This window comes from Corvus moneduloides, chromosome 26 (assembly GCF_009650955.1).
Source record: "Corvus moneduloides isolate bCorMon1 chromosome 26, bCorMon1.pri, whole genome shotgun sequence".
In the NCBI taxonomy this organism is placed as follows: Eukaryota; Metazoa; Chordata; class Aves; order Passeriformes; family Corvidae; genus Corvus; species Corvus moneduloides.
In genome coordinates this window covers 4,429,730-4,452,142 of record NC_045501.1, presented here as the reverse complement: position 1 = coordinate 4,452,142, position 22,413 = coordinate 4,429,730, and the positions used below count along the sequence as shown (strand labels likewise).

Sequence of the window (22,413 nt, the reverse complement as noted above, 5' to 3'; positions counted from 1 at the left end):
TGGGCAGTGGGGGAAGGTGCTGGAACGAGGAGCTTGTATGGAATGAATGACACTTTATAAAACTGTGATTTCTTGAAGTTAATGTTTTTGACCTGCATTTTCACAGGGAAAAAAAATAAAGCTAAAAAAAAAAAAGATCATTTTTGTTGTTGTTGCTAGTGGTTTGATGTGCTGTCCCAGAGAACAAGACGGCGATGCTGAGTAAGACATTTTCCAGGAAGGGGAGCCTGGTCTGATTAAACTCTGCTATATATTAATTACCCGTGGGTTTGGGGGATGCAGGAGAAGTCAGGGAGGGTGCTGGGCACTGCCCAGGCTCTCCAGGGAACGGTCCTGGCCCCGAGGCTGCCAGAGCTCTCGGAGCATTTGGACACCACTCTCAGGGATTCACAGGATGGGATTGTCGGGGCGTCTGGGCAGGGCAGGAGTTGGACTGGGTGATTCTTTGGGATCCCTTCCAGCTCAGGATATTCCAGGATTCTGTGATTTCTGGGGCTGAAGAGGCAGCACTAACTTTGATGGATCTAAGCCCAGGCTTTGCTGAGTATCCTGGCATCTCTCTCCTTCCAAGCAGTCCCTTGTTCTCCCTCTGTCCCATTGTGGGGGATTTGCTGCACTGGGAGCTGCTCAGTCTTGCCTTGGGAGGTGCAAGGGTGAGGCAGGCAGGGCTCTGGGGATCCCCTCACACCTCCCAGTGCTGCAGCCCCTCTGCTGCTGCTGCTGCAGGAGCTGTATGTCTGCACGGAGCTGGATCCTTCCTGTAAGCGAGCCCAGCGGGCTGGGGGGCTGTGGCCGGGCTGCTGAGCGAGGACAGTTATCTTGAAACACATTTTTTGTGCTGTCATGCACCCACGTGTCTGTGCTGTGAACAGACCTCAGATCCGTTGTCCTCAAAAAATGGTGGGTGGTTGGTTGCTAGAATTCCAGACTGGTTTGGGTTGGAAGGGACCCAAAGATCATCTTCCACCCTCTCACCTCCCACTATCCCAGGCTCCTCCAAGCCCTGGCCAACCTGGCCTTGGACATTTCCAGGGATCCATGGGCAGCCACAGCCACTCCCTCCATCTTTCCATCCCTCCCTTCATCTTCCCCCCCCTTCCTCCCTTCTTTCCTCCTTCCCTCTCTTCCTTCCTCCCTTCTTTCCTCCTTCCCTCTCTTCCTTCCTCCCTCCATCCTTCTCTCATTCCATCTTTCCTTCCTTTTCTCCCTCCCTCCATGACAGCATCGCCCCCCCATGCAAACCCTTCTCCCAGACAAGTCCTTTATCCTCTGAGACATTTTATTACCAGTTCTGCTTTAGATTAAACAGGCCTTCAGTATATAAAAATAATGTATACAAATGAGCAGTTAATGGTTTACATTTCTGGCTTAAAGGCATTTATAAGTTACACATTCATTTCCCATCCGTCCCCGGACACGGAGCCGGCGCTGAAGCAGCTTAAATACAGCAGGAAGCAGCGGCTGCTCTGGCTAAAGCTGGGACCAGCGGGAAGGGACAGGAGGAGGGACAGGAGGAGGGAGGCGCGTCCTCGCATCGGGACGAGCGGGGGCCGTTTATGAAGCGAATGCACCGAGAGGTTTCATTGCGGCTCTGCGGGCTCGGGGGTTACTCAGCAGCAGCGGCGCAGGGGAGGGAGCGACAGTCGGGTCCAGTGCGGTACCGAGAATCTCGTGCGGCTCTCGGGCCCCTCCTGCCTGGTGGCAGCAGGGACCCCGCAGCCTTTGGGATCGCGGTTGCTGCGGGGCTGGAGGCTGCCGGCGTCTCCTGCGTGTCCCACCCCGGGCTGACAGTCCCGGTTTATCCCAGAGGCTCCAGCTCCGACAGTGCAGGTGGATGCTGGTGGGCGGAGGTGCCACCACCTCGCAGGGGCTCGTCCCTGCTGCTGACTGTCGCAGCTACGGAGCCTCTCCTGCGGCGAGGAACAGCCCAGCGCTGCTCGCCACAGCCTTGGGGGCACCCTGTGTGGGGGTGTTCCCATCCTTGCTGCCGCAGCACAGAGAAATTTGAAGGAAGACACAAAATCATGTAAAATAGCACCGCTGCCAGCCGGTGGGGCCGGGAGGTGCCCAGGGTGGGAGCTTTGCAGCAGCTCTTCGCTGGCTCTGCAGCGCAGGAGAACGCGGATCTCGAGGGGCTCTGCGGGGCCGGAGGAGGCGGGGGAGATGTGCGGGGACCGCCGTGTCCCCGCTGGCACCCCCTCCCCTCCCGCAGCGGCAATCAAAGGCACCAGCAAGCTGAGGAGTGGGACACGCCGGTGCGCAGGGCTGGCCCCGCGGCTGGCGTGCGAGGGAGCAGCGCCGGGGTAGGGATGGGACAGCTCCTCTTTTCCTTCCAGGACAAGTTGGGGCCCTTTCTGTGCTTCCCCCTCCCTGTCCGTAGCCAGGAGGGTTCCCCAGCCCCGCCAGCCTGGGGAGAGGAGCTCAGGGACATCGCCAAGCAAGCGCCGGGGGTGCCCGTGCCAGACCCCAGGCGGGCAGGGTGGAGCTGGCACGTTAAGCGGCTGGAGAAGCTCGGAGCAGGCACTGTCCCTCCACCCCGCCGAGCCCCGGGCTGCGGGACTGACATCCTGCGGTCCCATCTGTGTCGGGAGGATGGTCCTGCCCCGGTCCCGGAGCTGCAGGGACGGCGCCGGTCACAGCGCGATGTCCGGCGTCGCCTGCAGGCTCTGCCCCGCCGCGCGTTTCTTGGCGCTGCCGCGGGCCTTGTCCCCCCGCCGGTACGGGTTGTTCCGCAGATCTGCACCGGGGGAAGCGCAGGGGCTGCGTGAGCTTCACTGCCCACCCGGGATGGCTGGGATCACCCATCACAGACACATGGAATGGTTTGGGTTGGAGGGACCCTAAAGCTCATCCAGTGCCACCCCTGCCACGGGCAGGGACACCTTCCACTATCCCGAGGTGCTCCAAGACCCGTCCAACCTGGCCTTGGACACTTCCAGGGACCCAGGGGCAGCCACAGCTTCCCTGTGCCAAGGTTCACCCTCACAGGAATGAATTTTTCCGAACCTTCAACCTAAAACTCTCCTTTTAAACTTTTAGTTTAAAACCCTTCGTCCCTGTCCTGTCTCTGCCCGGGATCGCCCCTCTGGGTATGAGGATACTCAGGAGGAGCCAAGAGCCGCACGCAAGGACGGGAGGAGCAGCAGCTACGAACAATCAGCCCGTGGGACCGCGACCCTCGGCTCTCGGAGCCCAGCACAGCACCGGGGGCTGATCCCGGGTGCCCCCGGGGTTGGGGTTCAGCGTGGGGCAAATCCGGCCACACACCTGGAGAAACCCCGGCGGGGAGGGGGAAGCCCGGCAGCCCCCGCCCCCCTGCGCCGGCCCCGCGGCCCCACGTTACCTACAGAGGGCTCTCCTCGTTGAAGCTCATGTCGCAGAAGAGCCGGGACGAGCGTTTGCCCGTCCGGGCCGTGAAAGGGACAGTTTTGAGAGCTGAGCAGAGCGATCCAGAGACAGCGAGGAGGAGCAGGAGGAGGAGAGAGGAGGAAGAAGCAGAAGAGGAGGAAGAGATATGAGACAGGGCAGGGAGCACTCGGCAGCTTTGCCATGTGGGATGGGAAGGTGCTGCAGGTAGGTTTGGTCCCAATGATGGGGCTTGGTGACCCTCCAGCTCCTGTGACAGCCCCTGCAGCCCTCAGCTTTGGGTCTGTGATGTGGGGACACCTGGCTGCTCACCTGAAATCATCTCTCACCTGAAATTATATCCTCGATGGCCCCATCTTTGCCTTCGTAGATGAGCGGCTCCTTCACCATCTGCCTCTTCTTCAGCTCAGCAATCATGTCCATCTGCTGCCTCCTGGCCTTCTGGACAGGCAGCTGGGGAGGGAACAGGGTGGTTGAGTGGTGTGATCACACCCCAGAGGAGATGGGGTATCCTCACCTTCACCTCCCACCCAGCTCTCCCTCCCCAGGACCCGTTTAGTCCTTCCCCACCACTCAGCCCGCTCAGGGCTGGGGCTGGGACCCCACCAGGACACAGATATGGGGGCGTCTTCACCTCGGGCTGTTGCTCGCTGCCAGGGGAGCCGGATTCCGCCTCTTTGGCCGCAGCCTCTTGTTTCTTCCACAGCTCGATGTCCTGCTCTGCTTTCTGGGGAGAGGTGCAGGAAGGGTGTGCTGAGCCAGGGGAGTCCAGGACTGCAGCCCCCCTCCTTCCTCCCCTCACAGCCCCCAGCTCACCCCAACCCAGTTCCAACATCTCTGACCATCCCAAAGGCATTCCTGAGCCCCAGGGTCTCCTGGCCCCACGAGCCCAAGCCTTGCCTGTGGCTTCTGCTGATTGCTCCCAAGTGGGGTCAGATGCCCCAAATCTCCTCCCCAAATCTCCTCCTCAGAAACAGAGAGGAGGAGATGCCCCCTCCTACCTTGTAGGCTCTGATGAAGCGCATGAACATGGGGAAGAAGGTGGTGGGGGGACTGGTCTTGGGGTTCTCCCCGAAATACTCCACAGCTGACTCATATGCTTCCTGTGGGCAGAGACACCCGATCCGCGGGCTGGGGCTGGGCAGCGGTGCACATCGCGTGCCGCCTCCTTCCAGCCTCTCCCACCTCCCCATCCCGCCCCATATCCCTCCTGGCTGTCCCACCAGAGCCACATCCCAAGCAGGAGCCTCTCCCATGGGGCAGAGGTGTGAGCAGAGGCCACCCCAGGGTGTCCCCATGCAGGGGACTGCCCCCACGACCCTGCCCCACCCCAGCACCCACCTTGGCGGTTTTGCTGTCAGCCTGCAGTTTCTCCATCACCTCCGAGTTGACCTTGAGGAAGTCCTTGAGCACGGGGCTGTCGTCCTGTCTCATGAACTCCCTGCGGGTCAGCTCCATGCCCTGCTGCAGGCTCCGCACGTCCTGCAGGACGCCGTCCAGGGAGACTGCGGGAGGGGAGCAGTGCAGGGTCGGGGCAGGCTCAGAGTGCCAGGGGCTGCCTCGACCCCCAGCCCGGGACCCGTGGGCACTACCTGTGCCTGCCTTGTCGAGGAAGTGCAGCTCGGTGTGGAAGCCGGTGAGCTCCGGGTACTTCTCCATGATCACCCGCACCAGGTAATGCAGCAGCGTCTGCTTGCGGTCTGTCGACTTCATCTCCAGGAGCTGGGGCAAGGGCAGAGTCAGCCCCGACCCGCAGCCACCACGCCCCCACCCTGCCCGGGGCTGCCTCTGGTGGCTGGGTCTGCATCCCTCCATCCCCCAGCCAGGTCCGCATCCCTCCGTTCCCATGGCTGATTCCTATCTTTCTCCATCTCCATGGCTGGGTCTGCATCGCTCTGTCCCCACACCTGGTTCCCATCTTCCTTCATCCCATCCTTCCTCCATCAAGGTCCTTGAATCCTTTAACCTCTCCACATCAGGTCTCCATCCGTTCAACCTCATTCCTATATCTCCATCCCTCTATGTCCTCCCCCTGCCTCTCCAACCCTATACTCAGTCTCTTCATCCCTCCATCCCCACAGCTCAACCTCATGTTCCTCATCCCTACTGCTGGTCCTTGTATCCCTCCCCACAGCAGGCTCCTGTGTCCTTCCATGCCTACAGCTGATCCTTGTGTCCCTCTGTCCCCAGGGCTGGTCCCTGGCAGTGGCAGTGCCCCCGATCACCCCCGCACCAGGCACCCCATGCCGACCCTACCGCGTCGAGGCTCTGCAGCCGGAAGCCGTAGGCAGCTCCACGCTTGCTGCTGTTCATGTAGTTCCCGAAGGCCAGGACGATCTGCAGGGACACCACGGCTTGGGGACACAGGGCCAGGAGGGCGCAGTGCCTACAGACACCCTGCCAGCACTGGGTGTGCACCCATCGGGGCCACTTCGCCCCAAAGCCCTCACCTCGAGGATGTGGCGCAGTTTGCTGGAGGACTTGAGGGACATGGAGGCGGCGATGATGGCGTTGAGTTGCTGTGGGAGGGAGGGAAGGGTTGAGTGTCGCCGCAGGAGCCGCCCCCGCGCAGCCCCCGCCCCTCCCGTGCCCGGCACACACCGGCATGAGCAGCTGGGCTGTGTCACCGAAGCTGCCCAGGAAGATCATGACGTTCATGCGCTCGGCCAGGCGCGGGATCTTGCTGAAGCGGATCATGAACTGGTCCTCGTCCGAGAGCTCCTCTGGCGGCTGCTGGTCGCGCTCGAACTTCCCGATCAGGGTCCGCTCGTACTCGGTGGGCAGGAAGCGCAGCAGCAGCTCCAGGAAGTCGAGACTCAGGACTTGCTGGTCGTACCTGCAGGGAGGGGACACCCCTGGCACTGTCAGACCCTGCCGCAGGTCCCGAACATCCTTCCGCCCCCACAGCTGGTTCCTGCATCGCTCCATCTTTCTATACCCGGACCCTGCATCTCTCTATCTCTCCATATGGATCCCTCCATCTCTCTGTCTTTGGTCCCCACATCCCTCCATCTCACATCTGGTTCCTGCATCCCTCCCTCTCTCTGCATCTGGTCCTGCACCCCTCCATCCCCACAACCGGTCTCTGCGTCCCTCTGTCTCTCTGTCTGGCCCCCACAGTCCTGTGTCTCGTATCTCATTCCTGCGTCTCTCCATCCCTGCATCTGATCCCCCCATCTCTCCATCCCTCTGTATCTTGTCCCTGCACCCCCACACTGATCCCTGCATCCCACCAAACCCCCACCATCCCAACCCCTTGGTCCAGCTGGGCTGCGCCCGACCTTATCCCGACCTTGCTCCACCCCGGGGGGGAGCACTCACGTCTCGATGGCCGTGCAGATGTCCTGGACACTGCGGCCGCCCTTGCGCAGGGTGATGGCCAAGTTCTTGGCCCGGTTGGACTCCATGAGGGTCACCTTGCAGGGGGCCTTCTGCGTGGCCTTGGCCTTGAGGGCACTGATGTCCAGGGCGGGGCCCTGCGCCTTGGTCTTGAACTGCTCCTCAAAGTCACTCATGTCCAGCTCCTGTGGGGACACAGGGCTGTGGGCACGGCAGGGAGGTGGCACGGGACATCCGCGGTGAGGATGGGGCCAGAGGAACGGGATAAGGGTGAGAGGAGGATTGAGGTGAAGCAGGGGAATGAGGATGGAACAAGGGGACAAGTACAGGAGCAGGAGAGGGGACGGGTGGGATAAGGCGGGGGTGAGGGGACCAGAGGATGGAGATGAGGAAGAAGAAAAAGACAGATGTGAGGATGAGGATGGAGCAAAGGGACAAGGACAGGGACAGAGGAGAAGCACGCCTGATCCCATGCTGTCCCTCTCCATGGTGCTAAGGAGTTTTCCTGACCTCCGGCTCCTCCTGCAGCCCTGTGACACCGCAGGCGGGTGCAGGGTGGGCACGAGGCACCGTCAGCATGGCCTGGGGCACTGACCCACGCAGGCACCCTGTGCCCGGCCCCTCGTCCCCGAGTGCTCACCTGCAGCACCTTCTCGTCGTTGAGCTCGGTGAAGACGGTGCCGTCGATCTGGCTCGGCTTCAGGGCCACCCAGTTGAAGACGGGCATGCGGAACTTGGTCTGGATCGGCTTCTTCACCTTCACTGCAGGGTCACAGGCGGGGGGGGGCACGTCACAGGGGGGGGGTCCCAAACCCACTCCAGGGTGCCCCCAGACCCCTCCAGGGAACATCCCCACCATCCCTGGGCCACACTCACCTGAACTGTTGGCAGTGGGGGGGGCACCCGGCCCGGCTGGGGGCTCCCCACCGAGGGGTGGGGGTGGTGGAGGGGGGGGCACGGGCCCCTCCAGCCCCCCCGGGAGCGGTGGGGGGGGTGGCGGCACTGGGGCACCCGGGAGTGGGGGAGCCGGGGGGGGGGCGGTGCCTGTGGGAAGAGGGGGTGCAGAGGGGGGGGGGGCGGACGGGCTCAGCCCCCGGCAGAGGTGGGGGGGGTGGAGGGGGTGGGGGCGGGGGGACAGCAGGTGCTGGTGGGGGCGGGGGGGCTGAAGCCAGAGCCGGAGCATCTGCAAGGGAAAGAAGAGGTGGGTGAGACGGTGACACAGCAGGGCACGGTGCCACCGCCACGCTCCCTCTGCCACCGCATTATCCTGAGCCCCTGGGCACATCCCCACACCCCCGCCTCGGTTTCTGTGCCCAGAGACGCGCTGCCACCCCTGCTTTGTGCCAGGTGTCCCCGCCGGGACGGGGACATCCCCTTGCACCCGCGGTACCTGTGCAGGAGGCGGTGGTGTCGGCGGTGGCAGTGGCCTCTCCAGAAACCACGGGGGCTGCGGGGGTTTCTATGACAACGGGGACAATCTCGATGGCGACGTCTCCGTCGGGCCCACGCAGGATCTGCACCAACCCCTTCTCCTCGAGCTCCGCCAGCCGCCGCTCCAGCGCCAGCCTGTAGCACTCCTGGGGCTGCGGGGACGGCGGGCTGGGCGGCCGCGGGGGGCTCAGCTGCTCCTGGAGAGGTGACAACGCCCCGCAGGTCACCGGTGTTCCACTGCACCCCTCAGTCCCCGGTCCCTCAGCCCCAGCCTTCCCTCAGCACCGCGGCACCCCTGGCTCACCCGCAGCGCCTCCAGCTCCCGCCGCGCCTGGCTCAGCTGCTTCTCCAGCTCCGCTATCTTGGCCATGGAGTCGTTCTCCGCATCCTGCAGCTTCTCCGTCAACTGTGGGGGACGAGGCGCCGCCGCTCAGCCCCGTCCTCATCCCTCCCTCGGGGCTTGCGTCAGCGGCTCTGCCCACGCGCCCACGGCCCACCTGGCTGACGTGCTCCTGCAGCTCCTCCATGTGCTCCAGCACCGCCGTCTTGGTCTCCGAGTCCTCCAGCATGGCCCCCACGTCGAAGACGTTGTCCAGGTAGGCTTGGATCTGCACCTGCAGCTTGTCGCTCTCGGTGAGGCGCAGAGTCTGCCGAGGGACAGCCGGGGTCACCATCAGCACTGGCAGCAGCCCCGGCACCCCCCCTCGGGGTCACCCACCTCCAGGTACTGGTCCAGCCCCAGGTGGGTGAACTCGTACTGCAGGAACACGCGGAAGTTCATGTTCTCCACCGAGTGCACCACGATGTTGATGAACTGCATGCAGGCCACCTGCGGGGACACGGCTCAGCACGGCCACAGGCACAGCACAGGGGCAGGGCGGCCCTTGGGGACACTGCCCTGGGGGCTGCATGGGGGGTTGGTGGCCCGCAGGGACACGGTGCCCCTGGGGAGTGCATGGTGGTTTGCACAGTCCTGGGGACATGGTGGCCTGGGGACAGCACCTTGGCCTTGGGGACATGATGGCCTGGGGACAGTTCGGTGGTTTAGAAGCCCTTGGGGACACAAAGCCCTTGGGGACAGTGTGGTGGCTTAGAAGCCCCTGGGGACAGCAGAACAGCCTGGCAGCCCTTGGACACGGCAGCCCTTGGGACATGCCACCCCCAGGACAGCAGGGTGGCTCAGCAGCCCTTGAGGACATGGTGGCCTGGGGAGAGTTTGGTGGCTCAGCATCCCTTGTGGCATGCTGGCACGGGGACAGTGTGGTGGCTTAGGTGCTCTTGGGGCATAATGGCCTGGGCACAGTGCAGCAGCCTGGGCGACATGATGCCCTGGGGACAGCAAAGCACGAGCGCCAGCAGCCACTCACCATGAAGTCGATGTTGGTGTCCTCGTTTCGGAAATATTCCATCAGCTTCTCGAAGCGGTTCTTCTCCCCGCAGACCTGGAGGGGAGCAGGGGGCTGAAGGCCATGGAGGACATGGCCAGGGGACACCCAGGAGGGTGGCAGGACAGGAGGTCCCCGTTGGTGACACCATCCCAACCCTGACTGGTGCTGCCAGGCACCCAGCCCAGCTGGGACATGGCCCTGGGGACACAGGCTGGCATGGGGACATCAAGCTCAGTGACTGGAACATCCCTAAGTGAGCCAGAGATTGGCATTTTGAGGATGGCACAGGGCTCTGCCACACACAGGGAAACTGAGGCACAAACCCAGCTGGAGCACAGATGTTCATGTGGGGACTGGGTGTCCCTGCTGGGGACTCACCTCCTTGAAGTTGTCAAAGGCAGCCAGGATGATGTCGTGGCCACCTCGGACCAGGCAGACGGCGGCCAGCAGCTCCAGCACCAGAGCCTTGGTTCTGCAGGAACACGCGGTGTGAGGGGGTTGGGGCCATGGGGCTGGTGAGGGGACGGGGGGACAAGGGACAGCAGGGGACAGGGCAGCTCCTACCTGGCACTCTTGTTGTTGAGGCTCAGGGTGATCTCGTTGACACAGGCTGGGTGGTTCATCACCAGGCTGAAGCCAGACTTGGGGAGGGGAAAGGAGCATTAATGGCATCGCGTGTCCCCCTGGAGACACTCCAGGACCTTGGGACACCCCCATGCCACGTCCCCACCAGACAGGAGGTTGGATGAGGACATCTCAGAGCCAGGGGATGCAGACCCGGTCCCACCCCGAAGCTGCCACCGCAGGCGCGGGGGATCCCGGGGGTGCCCCGGGAGGATCCCCGCGGATGCCGCCCACTCGCACCTGGTAGTTCATGATGGCGCGGAGGCACATGATGCACACATGGACATCGTCCTTCTGGCTGACGAGCCGCGAGTTGCGCAGCGTCTTCCTGCTGTGCGAGGGGTTCAGCCTGGGCGGGGAGAGCGCGGCTCAGCGGGGCCCGGGGCTGCCGCGGGCGCAGCGCAAAGCGGGGAGGGGACAGCGCATGGGGGTGGCAGCGGGGGCGGGGGGACACCGAGGTACCCGGGCGGCCGCACCCCACGGGAGAAACCCCCGTGTCCGTGTCCATCTAGAAGCCCTCGGGCGGGGGGGTGATGTGGGGTGGGACGGGATTTGGGGCCCCCTCGTGCACACGGGTGGTCTCGGAGGCTCACCGGGGCGGGCAGGAGCTGCCGGGTGACCTGGGGGCACTGTCCCCATCGCTGCCCGGGGCACCGCAGGGGACGCTGGGGTGGACGTGGCGGAGGAGGGTGTGGATGTGCTGGTTCGAGAGGCAGCAGCTGGAGGCGCGTTAGAGCCTGCAGGACAGGAGGGAGAAACGGGGCTCCCGCGCCGCCCCGGGGACACCCGGCCTCGGGGACAAGGGATGGGACCCCCTGCGGGTGCCACGTCCCTCCTGACCTGTCTCTGGGCCTGGGAGGGACACCCCGGCTCCTCCAGAGCTGCTGGCAGGCGGCGAGGGACCCCCGCGGTCCCCGGGGTGCCACGTTACAGCTCCTGGGGCGACCGCGGTGGGGTGTCCCTGGGACCCCCCACCCACCGGGGATGCTCCGCAGGCCCTGTCCCCAATACCGGTGACCAGCAGCGGGGTCCCGTGGGGTGTCCCCGTCCCGCCAGTGCCCCGTCACCTACCGTCAGCGCGTCCCCGGCAGCGTGCAAGAGAAGAGCGGGGTTAGACGGGGCTGCGGGCGAGCGGCACCAAGCGAGAGCCACCAGCCACCAGGACCGGCTTCGGGGGACACAGGCCCGTCCCTCCGCCCCGAGTTTAAACCAGGGGGCTGCGATTTGCTCTCCCAAAATCTCCAACACCCCCAATTTTTGTGTGTTCCTGGGGTTTAACCAGAGCACCCCAGGACGGTCTCAGCGCCAGGATGGGGACACGGATCCAGCCCAGCCCCTGGGGGCACACAGGGGGATGCGGCTTTGGCCCTACCCTTAAACCAGCAATGGGCACCCATTTTTAGGACCGAGCCTGCGTCTCCCTGCCAAGCCCCTCTCCAAGCGCGGCGCGGCCGGGGGTGCAGCGAGGCAAGAGCGGGGACATGGCACAGGGACAGGGGACAGTTGGGGACGGGACCACACGTTACCTTACAGTGAGGGGCCGCATTTTGGAGGAGCCCTGGGTGGGGGACGAGGAGGTGCTTTTGTTCAGGTCCTCCAGCGACCGCTCCTTGCCCTTGTCAGAGCCGGGGCTGCTGTTCTCTGTGCTCTCCATGTCATACCTGGTGGCCCGTGGGGACATGGGGACGGGTGAGATATGGCACCCCAATACGGGCAGATGCCCCTCAGGGATGTCGGGGATGTTCTGCTCAGCCCCAGCCATGGAGCATCGCCCCGATGACAAGGGAGGGCACCCCCAGGGACCCCCCAGCCCCGCTGAGCCCCAGGGGAGGCTGATCCCAGCCTTGGGGATGGAGCACCCGGTGGAGACGTACGCGACGGAGCACTGGGCAAAGGCGAGGTACTCCAGCAGCACGTCCAGCCCCTTGTTCTCCTCGTTGAGGAACTCCTGGACCCAGCTGGAGGGTGCAGAGGGTTAGTGGGCTCTGCCAACCCTCACATTCTCTCTCCCTGCGCCCTCAGACCCTCGGTGGAGCCACCCCCCCGGTCAGAGCTCCCCAGCAAGGGTGGAACACGCTGGGGACATGAGGTGGCACCATGAGCTGGCATTTCTCTGAGGCCAGGTGAGTGCCATGGTGTCCCTGATATATGGGGGGCACAGCCCAAGGGCTCTCCTGTCACCACTGCCACCGCTGCCACTGCTGCCACCACTGCCACCACAGGACAGCCTGGCCCTGGGGACCATGGGCACCCACCACCCCACAAGGGGTCAGGACACCCAGGGTGGGGGCAGGGTCCCGAGACCCAATATGGGGTTCAGACCCCACAGCACCCCCATCTGCCTCAGCCCCCCCAGGAGGGCAGGATGGGGCCACAGCCTCCACATCCTGCTGTCACCCTCCAGCCAGAGCCAGCAGCACGTCCATCCCCACCCCGGAGACAGTGGCAGCGGCTGGGTGGCAGTGCCACCCCCACCCTTACCCGATGTAGTTGGTCCTCAGGGAAATCTCCAGCTCCCGGAGCACCTGCGTGGACTCCTGCACTCGTCTCTTGAACTGTGGGACAGGGACAGCCATTGGCACCGTGCCTGTGCCCAGCCTGGGATGGGGACCAGGGGACCGGGGTGCAGCAGGGACCCCTCACCTTCCTGCTGACACCGCCCGTGTCCAAGTAGCTCTTCAGCTTCTGGATGTAGGCGGACGGAGGGTTTTTCACCTGGAAACGCTCCTGCGAGCCCCAGAGAGAGGCTGAAACTGGGCCACCTGCTGTGGCACGGGGACATGCCACTGTCCCCACAGCAGCCACAGTGTCCTTGTCCCCACCCCAACCGCATCAATGCTTAATGAGGTTAATAAGGTGTTGTGTCAGTAATGAGATGGATGTCAGTGCTCGGTACAGCCAGATTGATGCCACGAGTGGCACTTGGGGACAGGGACAGCACTGGGGATGCTGTGAGCTTGGACCTCACCTGGTCACAGATTAGCTCCCACTTCTTCTCGTTGTCGTACTGGTTGAGCAGCTTCATCTTGTCCGGGGGCAGGTTCATGGAATTCTGTGGGTGAAGGGTGTCAGCACTGGGGGTCACCCCAAAAACACCCCTGGGGCTGTAGCAGCCCTTGCTCACCCAGCACTGGGTGTCCTTGCTCAGTAGTGGGACAGGGGGACACCAGTGGGACATGGGGATACCCATGGAAGGATGGGGATGTTGGTGGGAGAATGGGGACACCACTGGTGGGACATGAAGATTCCAGTGAGAAGATGGGGACAGTAGTGGGACAGTGGGAACAGTGGTGGGGAAATGAGAACAGCATTCTCAGGATGGGGACACTGGTGGATGATGAGGACAACAGTGGGAGGTTGGGAACATCACTATGATGATGATGTGAGCATGCCATGGACTCATCAGCAATGTCCCCACCTGAGGGTCCCCAAGGGGAGGGCAGGAGGTGTTGGTGGGGGACAAGAGGAAGAACTGGACACATCCATCCATGTCATGAGTGCACCCTGTGCCTGGCCTCAGCCAGCCCAGTCCTGGCAGGGCCACATGGGGTGAGGGATGGGGACACTGACTGGTGACACGGCTGAGGGACCCAGGAGCCCAGGCCATGCTGGAGGGGTCACCCCCGAGTCCCCCCCACCACAGATGCAGGATGAGCCCGTCTGAGGAAACCAGTGTTTATTAAGAGACGATGATGTCAGGGCCTGGCGTGTCCCCACGTCTCTCTGTGCCACCGTTGCACAACCCCAGCCCCCACGGCTGCCCCAGGACGTGACGCGGTTTCCGCTCTCGGCACCAGGCGCTGCCGAAACCGCTCCTGCCGTGAGCGGGGTGCAGCTCCCGCCTCTGAGCTGCTCTGCTCAGGGACCCCATGGGGTGACCTTCATGGGACACCCACCATGGCCTGGGCCAGGCTGCCGCTCAGCTCGGCTCACGGGTGATTTATTTTGCTAAAAGATCCAATTTCTGGTGCTCCAGCTCACCTGGAGAGCACCTGCAGGCTGGCACGATGGCACGTGGAGCAATGCACAGCCCCAAGTCACCCCTAAATCCCAGTCTTGGGGTTCCCTGATGAGGAGGATGGGGACGTGGCGTGCATGCCGTGCTGGAACAACCACATCCTTGGAGGAAGGCATCTCCCAGGGCTTTGGCTGCCCACAGAAGAGCAGGTCCAAGGGGAGAGGTGCTGCTGTGGTGGGCAAGAACAGGAACCTCTCCACCACCTCCAGGGAGGACCTGTCAAGCTGCTTTCACAGGAAGCCAAAACCAGGAGCTGTGGGTGGGGAGGAGCTGGGTTTGTCTGGGGCTGGCTGGCACAGAGAGCTGGGCAGGGGGTACAGTCAGGCTGCAGGGTCAGAAATGGCCTCACTGTGAAGCCACTGGAGCTGCTGGGGGGATTCTGGGATGGACAAGGTGACAGCAGCACCTGGGTGTCCCCATTGCTGGTCCCTGAGCTGCCATCCTTGGGATGGATGAGGGTCAGACCAAGGGACAGCGCTGTGCCAAGAGGGACCACGCACCCAAACACCCCACCCAGGGCTCCACCAGCACCCTGGCACCCTCCGTGGGACCCTGTTGGGTGCCCTCAGCGGAGAGGGGAGGGTGGCACCGGCCACGTGGAGCAGCTTGAAGCCATCACGTGGGACCCGGACAAAGCAGGACCCTGCGCTGACGGTGGGACAGGACCCAGCACGAGGGTGGGGCAGGGGACGCTGGGCTGTCCCTGTGGAGGTGGCTCTGCCCGAGCCCCTCGGTCCCTCCCTTGCGGGCAGGATGTGGCACAGGTCAGGTACAAACTGGGTGGTGGCTGCGTCCCGAGTGGGCTTGTGGTGCCGGGGAGGAAGCGGCTCCGCTGAGGAGCCTCAGCCGGCAGCACAAAGGAACCGGTTCTCATTTCCTGCCGCGGAGCGGGGACCGGCGGTGTGGGAGGTGGGGCAGGGTGGGTGATGTGGGGCTGGGTGGGTGATGTACAGAGCAGCAGCCAAGCACCCCAGAGAAGAAGGACTTAGTCCTCCTCCAATTCCTCCTTCGGAGACAAGGATGGAGGAGCCACAGGGACTTGTCCCCAGCAGCCACATCCCTCATCCAGCACCCAGCACCCTCATCCCACCCCTGCCCGAGGCTTCCCAGCAGCCTCATAGCCCACCACGTCACTGAGTGGGTGCCACCAAATGTCCCCCAACAACCGGCTGTGACTCAAAGTGCCACAGAGCCTGCGGTGCCATCCCAGCCATGCCCAGCACCAGGATGAGGCTGGCTGGGACCCAGCACCAGCTGTGGGGTGAACCAGGCCAGCCCTACACTCAAACCAAGGGCAGGGCAGGTGAAGCAGCACCAACATCGTTTTTGGGTACAAAACAAGCTTTTCCTATCATGGCTGCCAGGGACGGAGCTATTTTGGATGTCAGACACCTCTTTTTGTTCCACACGTGAGCGGGCAGCACCGAGCGGAGCCGAGCTGAGCTGAGCACAGAATGTTCCGGCATCCTCCAGGGAAGTGTTTGTGCTGCAAACCCCGACAGGCTGAGTGTGAACCGGGCTGAACCCTGGGAGCCGTTTCTGGGGCACGGGGGATGCGCATCCACAGAGAGGGGATGGAAAGCCTTGGCAGCACATGGGATGGGACAACATTTCAGTCAGCCAGCGGGCATTGAATCCTGCCCCAGGGAAGGGGACAGGGCAGGGAACTGCCCCAGATGGCAGCTTAGGGGCTCTCTCCAGCTGCAGGAGGACCAACATCTCCAGGTGCCCGGGTGGCTGATGGACCGCGCCACTCCTGGGATGCTCCATCCCTCATGGCCATGGAGCACCCCTGGGGTGGTTTGGGACATGCTCAGTCCCGCAGTGCCAGCCGTCCCATGGTGTCCCCTCCAGTGCCCCCTGACTGCCACTGGACTTGTCCTCCTGCCTCTTCCCAGGGCTCAGTGCAAGGCACAGAGCAGGACCAGGGCTCCCCGACCTCCCTCATGCAGCAAACTGGGCCAGGGAATGCTCCCAGGACCAGTCCATCCCATCAGGGACTCCCTGGATCCAGCCAGGCCCCAAACCCACCAAGTGTCAGCAGGGACAGCCGGTGGAGGAGCAGACCTGTCCCCAGGATGGCCGGGGGAGCAGCAGGAGCGGGCTGGGGTGAGCGGCCGCTGCCGCCTGCGGCTCCAGCTCTATTTTAAGAACAAGCAGAAGCTGCTGTAGCTCAAGTCGGGGAGAGGAGCCTGATCCCATCACTGTGCCCTCATCCCTGCTGGGTGCCCACCCTGCACTGGGATGTCCTCCTGGTTCACCTGGGGCTGGATCCAGCAGCACAGGGGGGCTCCTGCACCAGGACACTCTCCAGTCCCTGATCCAGCAGCTCTTGGCTCACAGGCCACTTCCCTCCCTGCCAGGGCACACGTCCCCCATGGGGACACCCTATTGCAGCCCCACATTCCCCAGCCAGCCTTGGCCACTGGGCTGGAACCGGGCTGGGGATGGATCCAGCAGGAAGCTGAGGACCAGTTTCGTTTCCTGCTTGAGCCGAGGCCGACTCTGTGGCCAGGGCTCGCTGGTGACCCATCCTGCTGCTGGGGCCAACAGCACATCTGCAAACATCTGCAAACATCTGCAATGGTGACGTTGGCCTTGCACTCCCCCCAGGTCCTGGGAGAAGAGGCAGCAAAGCCCCCACCAGGAAAAGCTCCCGGCTGGAGCAGCCCCAGCCCCAGTCAGCTGCTGTTTGATTTTGACTCCACCACACCTCAACTCACAATTCCACTTTTTATGTTCCCAGTTAATGCCTCTTGACATGCAAAGGGGGAAAATCCCAACTGCTCCAAGCAGGAGTCTCTGAGCATCCCTACCCCAGCAGCAAAGATGCTCCTCCTCTGCTCCATCCCAAAAATCCACCTTGTCATATCCCAAACCACTTGGCACGGGGCAACCCTCCCATCACTCTGCCAAAGCGGCATCTGCCACAGTGCCCCAGCTGGGAAGGAGCCAATTTTGGAGAACAAAGTTTTGGGTAACTAAATTCCCATGTCTTGGCACAGAATGGGCGTATCCATCCCCTCCTGGCAGCAATTTGGATCCCCTAGGCTCATCCCTGGGCTTTTCTGCCAAGGCTTTGCACCACCAGCTCTTGCAATTTGGGATGTCCAGCCCAAAACTGATTTGTGCTGAGCTCTCATGGCATCACTGTAACCATGGCAACGTGTGGGGTCTGGATTGTGTCCCGCCAGGAGATTCCCAGCTCATCACCACCTGCTCCATCACTGAGCTCACCAGCTCAGGAGCTGGAAAAGTTGAAGCCAGAGTCAGGGAACGTGTTTGTGGTGGGCGAGGGCAGAGGGACCCCCTGTCCCCATCCCCCCGGGGTGCCGCTGCTCCCACAGCCCTGAGAATGGGGAAGGGACGCTGCGAAAGGAGGAAGCGGGATTGGGACAGCCGGTTTCACAAGACACCCGCTTCCCGTCTGGGCATATCCAACCCCCTGGGTGCTCCCTTCTCCTGGAAAAGGGCTTTCCCTTGGGATGAAGGCAGAGAAGGTGCTGCTGAGGGCCTAAAGTGGTGCTTTCCCCTTTTCTGACCAGTTTTTGTCTTAGGATTTCCAAGCTGCTGGACCCAGCCCAGCAGAAAGTACCTCTTCCTGGGGCCTCGCAGCGGAAGCACCCCGAGGTCTCTTCCTGCCACCGCTGCTGTGACACCCGGAGCCATCACAGGCACCACCACCCCACCCAGCCACCTGCCACCACGGGTGCCCCACGGCAAACCCTTCCTTGGGATTTCGGGGGTCCCACGGGGGTCCCACCAGGCAGAGCCCCTCAGTATCATCCCCCTGCAGCTGCAGTGGCTCCGGCTGCAATGATCCCGAAATAATCCCATAAACTCCACGAGATAAAAAAACTCCCGAGAAATTTGTGCTCAGGGCTGGGATGGGGGACCCCACAGAGCAGATCCCAGCGGATCCAACCGAGCAGATCCCGGTGTGGCGGCATCCTGGAAGCTGCGCCCGCGGCTGCTCCCGGCGCGGGATCGGCAAAGCGGCTCCATCTCCCGCCAGGGGCTCAGGGGATTAAAGCAGCATTTTTTTTTTCTCTGAGCGTTTTTGGGGAGGGCAGGGATAGAGGCTGGAGCGGGTGGCGCGGTGGCGGGAGCCGGCCCTCCTGGCGCGAAGGTCACGGCCGGCCCACCCCGCTCAAGGACGGAGGGAGCGAGCGGGAGCCGCTCTCCCGCAGTTCCGAGTGTTTCCAGGAGCTGCCATCCATCCCACGGGAACGCGGCTCCGGCATCACCCGCTGCCCACCCCGCGGGAGGCCGGGAGCGGTGCCGGGGGGCATCCCCGGCTCCGGGGGGGGAGGAGGAGGAGGAGGAGGAGGAGGTGAGCGAAGCATCGCCATCCGCAGCACCGGCTGCCTGCGGCGCGCTCCGGCCCTGCCGCCGATCCCGCCATGGCGGAGCCCGCCCGGGGTCCGAGACTCGGGGTCACCCCAAGAATTTGGGGGCCGGATCCCCCCAAGGTGAGAGCGATGAGGGGAGGGGGAGCGGCTGGAGGTCATCCCGGGGCAGGGCTGAGCGTCCCCGGGGAAACGAGGTGGGAGCGGGGCGGTCACGGTTATGAATAAGATTATCAATTAAATAATAAATCAAATAATTAATAGAAGGATGAAATAGTAACAATCCCATCATTATAATGACGGTAACGGAGGTAACGCTGCCAATGATGCTGATGCCGGTAGGGATGCTGAGAGATCCCCCGGCGGGTCCGGGCCCCCCGCAGCGGCTCCCCCCCGTCCCCCCCGCTGTGTCCGGCCCCCTCCCCGCCGGACCCCCCTGTCCGGTCCGGCCCCGCCCCGAGGCCGCCCGTCCCCGCTCACCAGGACGCGGCCGAAGCGCTCCTCCAGCTCGGCGGCCCCGGGCATGGGCTGCCGGGGGGGCGGCGGGGCGGCGGCGGCGGGGGAGGCCCCGGGCTGCGGGCGGTGATCGCGGGGCTCCCGCGGGGCCGCGCCCCCCTCCAGCCCCCCGGCCGCGTTGCCCATGGCGGGCGCTGCGGGGCGGCCCCGGCTCCGAGCCGAGCTTCGTCCTCGCCCGTCCCCGCCGCCGCTCGCCGGCGTTTGCAACTTCTGCGGGGCGTTATCGCGCTATAAACGCTCAGCCCGCCCCCCCGGCCCCCGCCCCGGCCGCAGCCAGAGGCGGCCCCGGCACCTGCTCGGCTGCAGGGAGGGAGCCCAGCGGCGCTGCCCCGGCGGGGCTTTCTGCAGCTCACTAATTTTTATTTTTATTTTTATTTTTATTTTTATTTTTATTTTTATTTTTATTTTTATTTTTTCGCTTTATTTTTTATATTATATTTATTTTATATTTTCATTTTTAAATCTATTTTATTTTATTTTATTTTACTTCATTTTATTTTATTTTATTTTACTTTACTTTACTTTATCTTTTAAAATATTATTCTTAAGTTTTTTATTTTATTATTTTACTTTATTTTATTTTTTATTCCTGTTTTCCCTTTATTTTATCTTGCCTTATTTATTACACTTTATTTTATTCTTATTTTAAATTTACTTTCACTCTATTTATTTAACTTCTGCTGTAATTTTTATTTTCTATGTATGTTTTATTTTATTACATTTTATTTAACTATTTTATTTTATTCTATTATTTTAAATTTCCATTAGTTTTTTTTTTAGGCTTTTTGTTTGACTTTCCTTTTATCTTACAATAATGTTCTACTATTTTATATAATTTAGTTTTATTTAATTTTATATTTTTATTATACTTCATTTATTTAATTTTTTTTTACACTTTGATTTCTTATTATTTATTGTTTTGTTTTAACTGATTTTCCTTAAATTTTTTACCTTATTATTTTTAAAATTAATTCATTTATTTCCTTTTAAATGTCATTCTATTCCATGACTGGTTTTTTTTACAGGCAGTGGGAGCAGAGAGAGCACTCGGGAGGTGCTGGGCTCCCTCTCCCACCTCAGCCAGCCCAGGAGGGAGCGCCGAGCCCGAGCAAACTCATCACACCCTGGGCAGGGGACCCTGTGGGTGGGGACACACGGGGGGGGCCAAATCCCAACGGTTTGGGATGCTCCTGCCACAGGCCGGGATAAATCCGGATGGACGGAACCACCTCGGCCAAGGGTGCCACGGCCGGGGCTCACAGGGACAGGGGACAGAGCTGGGCTGGCACCCGCAGGGTCCCCTGGCTGTGCCAGAGGGGCCACAGCGCCCAAGCCCCCGGCAGAGCACCCCCGGCACAGGGATCGGGATGTGGCACCGGATTCACCCCTCGGACACGCGGCTCCTGTCCGGAGCCCGGCACGGGCCGGGATCCTGCTGTGACCATCGATCAGGGCCCTGCCAGGACAGAGGGCAGTGCACAGGTCAGGTCTGCTGAGATTCGGTGAGGTTCCGTGAGAGACACTGAGATTTGCTGAGATTCGCTGAGATTTGCTGAGATTCGGTGAAATTTAGTGCTGTTTAGTGAGATTCAGTGAGATTCACCAGGACTGGGTGAGACCCGGTGAGATTCACGGAGTTTTGGTGAAATTTGCTAAAACCGAGGATTCGAGGAGAGATGTGCTGAGGGATGGGGACGGATCCAGAGGGGATCCTGGCAGCCCCAGGAGCTGCCGTGGTCTGAACCCCCCTGCCCAGCCCCAGGCCAGACGCCGGCGCTGCCGCATCCGTCCGGCTCCCGAGGCACCTCCGGCCCGGCAGGACCTGCCCGGTGTCACCCACGGCACCACAGGGACCGGGGGAACGCGCTGGGCCTGTTCTGCCAACCTCCCCCGCCCTTTGCAAACCCCAAATTCCGGGCAGGGGACACGTGAGGACAGCAGGCACCGATTCCCTGCGTTCCCTTGGAGCGACGTTGTGTCCATCCCACTGTCCCTGGGGATCTGGGAGCTGGGAGAGGATTCATAGACAGCTCAGCAGTGCCAAAATTGGGGTCACCCATATTTGGGGTTGTTCTGGTATTCCAAGGCTCAATTTTGCAGTTGAAATCTCTTTCGTTAAATATTTCAGCTTCTCATTAAATATTTCACATTTCATTTCCCGATCCAGGTTTTTCAGGGAAGGCGTTGCAGTCCTCTGTGGGCACAGGGTCAGCCATCCTGATGAGGTCCCAGAGGAGTGTCTGGGGGGGAATATTGTCCCCTGGACCATGTGTAGGACCGGGGATTCCATCCCCACTTTGGGGACAGGCTCTGCTATGGGGCAGGGGACTGTGGGGACTCCAAGGTCTGGGACCTCCGTGAGCACCTTGCTGCATGCCAGGATCATGGAATCATGGAGTGGTTTGGCTTGGAATGGGCTTTAACCAGCCCCCAGTCACAACCCTGCCATGGGCAGGGACACCTTCACAAGACCAGGTTGCTCCAAGCTCCGTCCTTGGACACTTGCAGGGACGGGGCAGCCACAGCTTCTCTGAGCAGCCGGTTTGGGATGAAACCAGAGAGCTGTCAGCGCATCCAGGCAACACCTCCCTGACCTCGGCTGGAAAAAGGTGCGAGGAGCTGGGCGCGGTTGAGCCCCAGCAGAAGCAGGGCCAGGCCAACAGTACCATCTCCTGGCCGCGGGGAGGGCTGCGAGGGGCGAGCAGGGCTGGGGGAGCCGGGTGGGACACGGGCCGTGCGCTGGGAGGGACGGGCTCGCAGCGCCCTTCGCAGGGGGAGGCGCTCCAGGAGGAGTTTGGATTCTCCCGATTCCCACGGGCACGGAACCGAGCAGGAGACGGGGAGCCCAGGCTGGATTTTGGGCTGCTGGAGGTGTTTGGTGCAGCCTGGACGTGGCAGTCCTTGTACCAGTGACACCAGCAGGACGAGCTGGGGGAGCATCCTGCCCACCCCTCATCCCAGCCCCAGGCACTGGGATGTCTCTGGAGATGAGACACCACCCAGACCACCCGTGGTTGGCAGGACTTCATTGCTCTCATCTGCTCCTCTCCTGAGTGCTGCACCTTGGGGTGATGGCTCTTGAGCTCATGTGACCTCAAAGAGCCTCCTGACCCCTCAGACGCTGGCTGGGACCTTTGGGAAGTGAGGACACCCCACTGGGTGTCCTCTTCACCTGGGCAGCTTTGCTGGGAGGTGAGTGCATCCCAGCTCAGGTGCTCCTGGTGCTCCTTCGGCACACACAGCTTCTCCCTCCATCGAGCCACCCTCACCTCAGCCTTGTCCATGTGGACAATGATGCGGTCCCTTGCACCACACCCTTGTCACCACCCGTGTCTTCTCTCCTTTCACCGCTCTCCTCGTGTTTGGTACACGAGGGTGTTGA

General features: G+C 62.0%; 1 protein-coding gene across 1 annotated transcript; it reads right to left on the bottom strand.

The window, feature by feature from the left end:
* Nucleotides 1-1,258: 1,258 nt before the first annotated feature.
* FMNL1 (formin like 1) lies at nt 1,259-19,080 on the bottom strand. Its single transcript, XM_032134119.1, is given in 29 exon segments — nt 1,259-2,737; nt 3,348-3,435; nt 3,696-3,819; nt 4,001-4,093; nt 4,368-4,469; nt 4,708-4,871; nt 4,959-5,088; nt 5,623-5,703; nt 5,817-5,885; nt 5,968-6,202; nt 6,688-6,890; nt 7,346-7,467; nt 7,582-7,790; nt 7,792-7,888; nt 8,096-8,333; nt 8,441-8,542; nt 8,634-8,783; nt 8,855-8,965; nt 9,504-9,578; nt 9,903-9,996; nt 10,089-10,165; nt 10,389-10,497; nt 10,742-10,867; nt 11,675-11,809; nt 12,023-12,106; nt 12,630-12,703; nt 12,792-12,875; nt 13,117-13,200; nt 18,996-19,080. Coding segments are annotated over 29 exon segments (3,549 nt in total). The 5' UTR covers nt 19,041-19,080; the 3' UTR covers nt 1,259-2,493.
* Between the last annotated feature and the right edge of the window lie 3,333 nt (nt 19,081-22,413).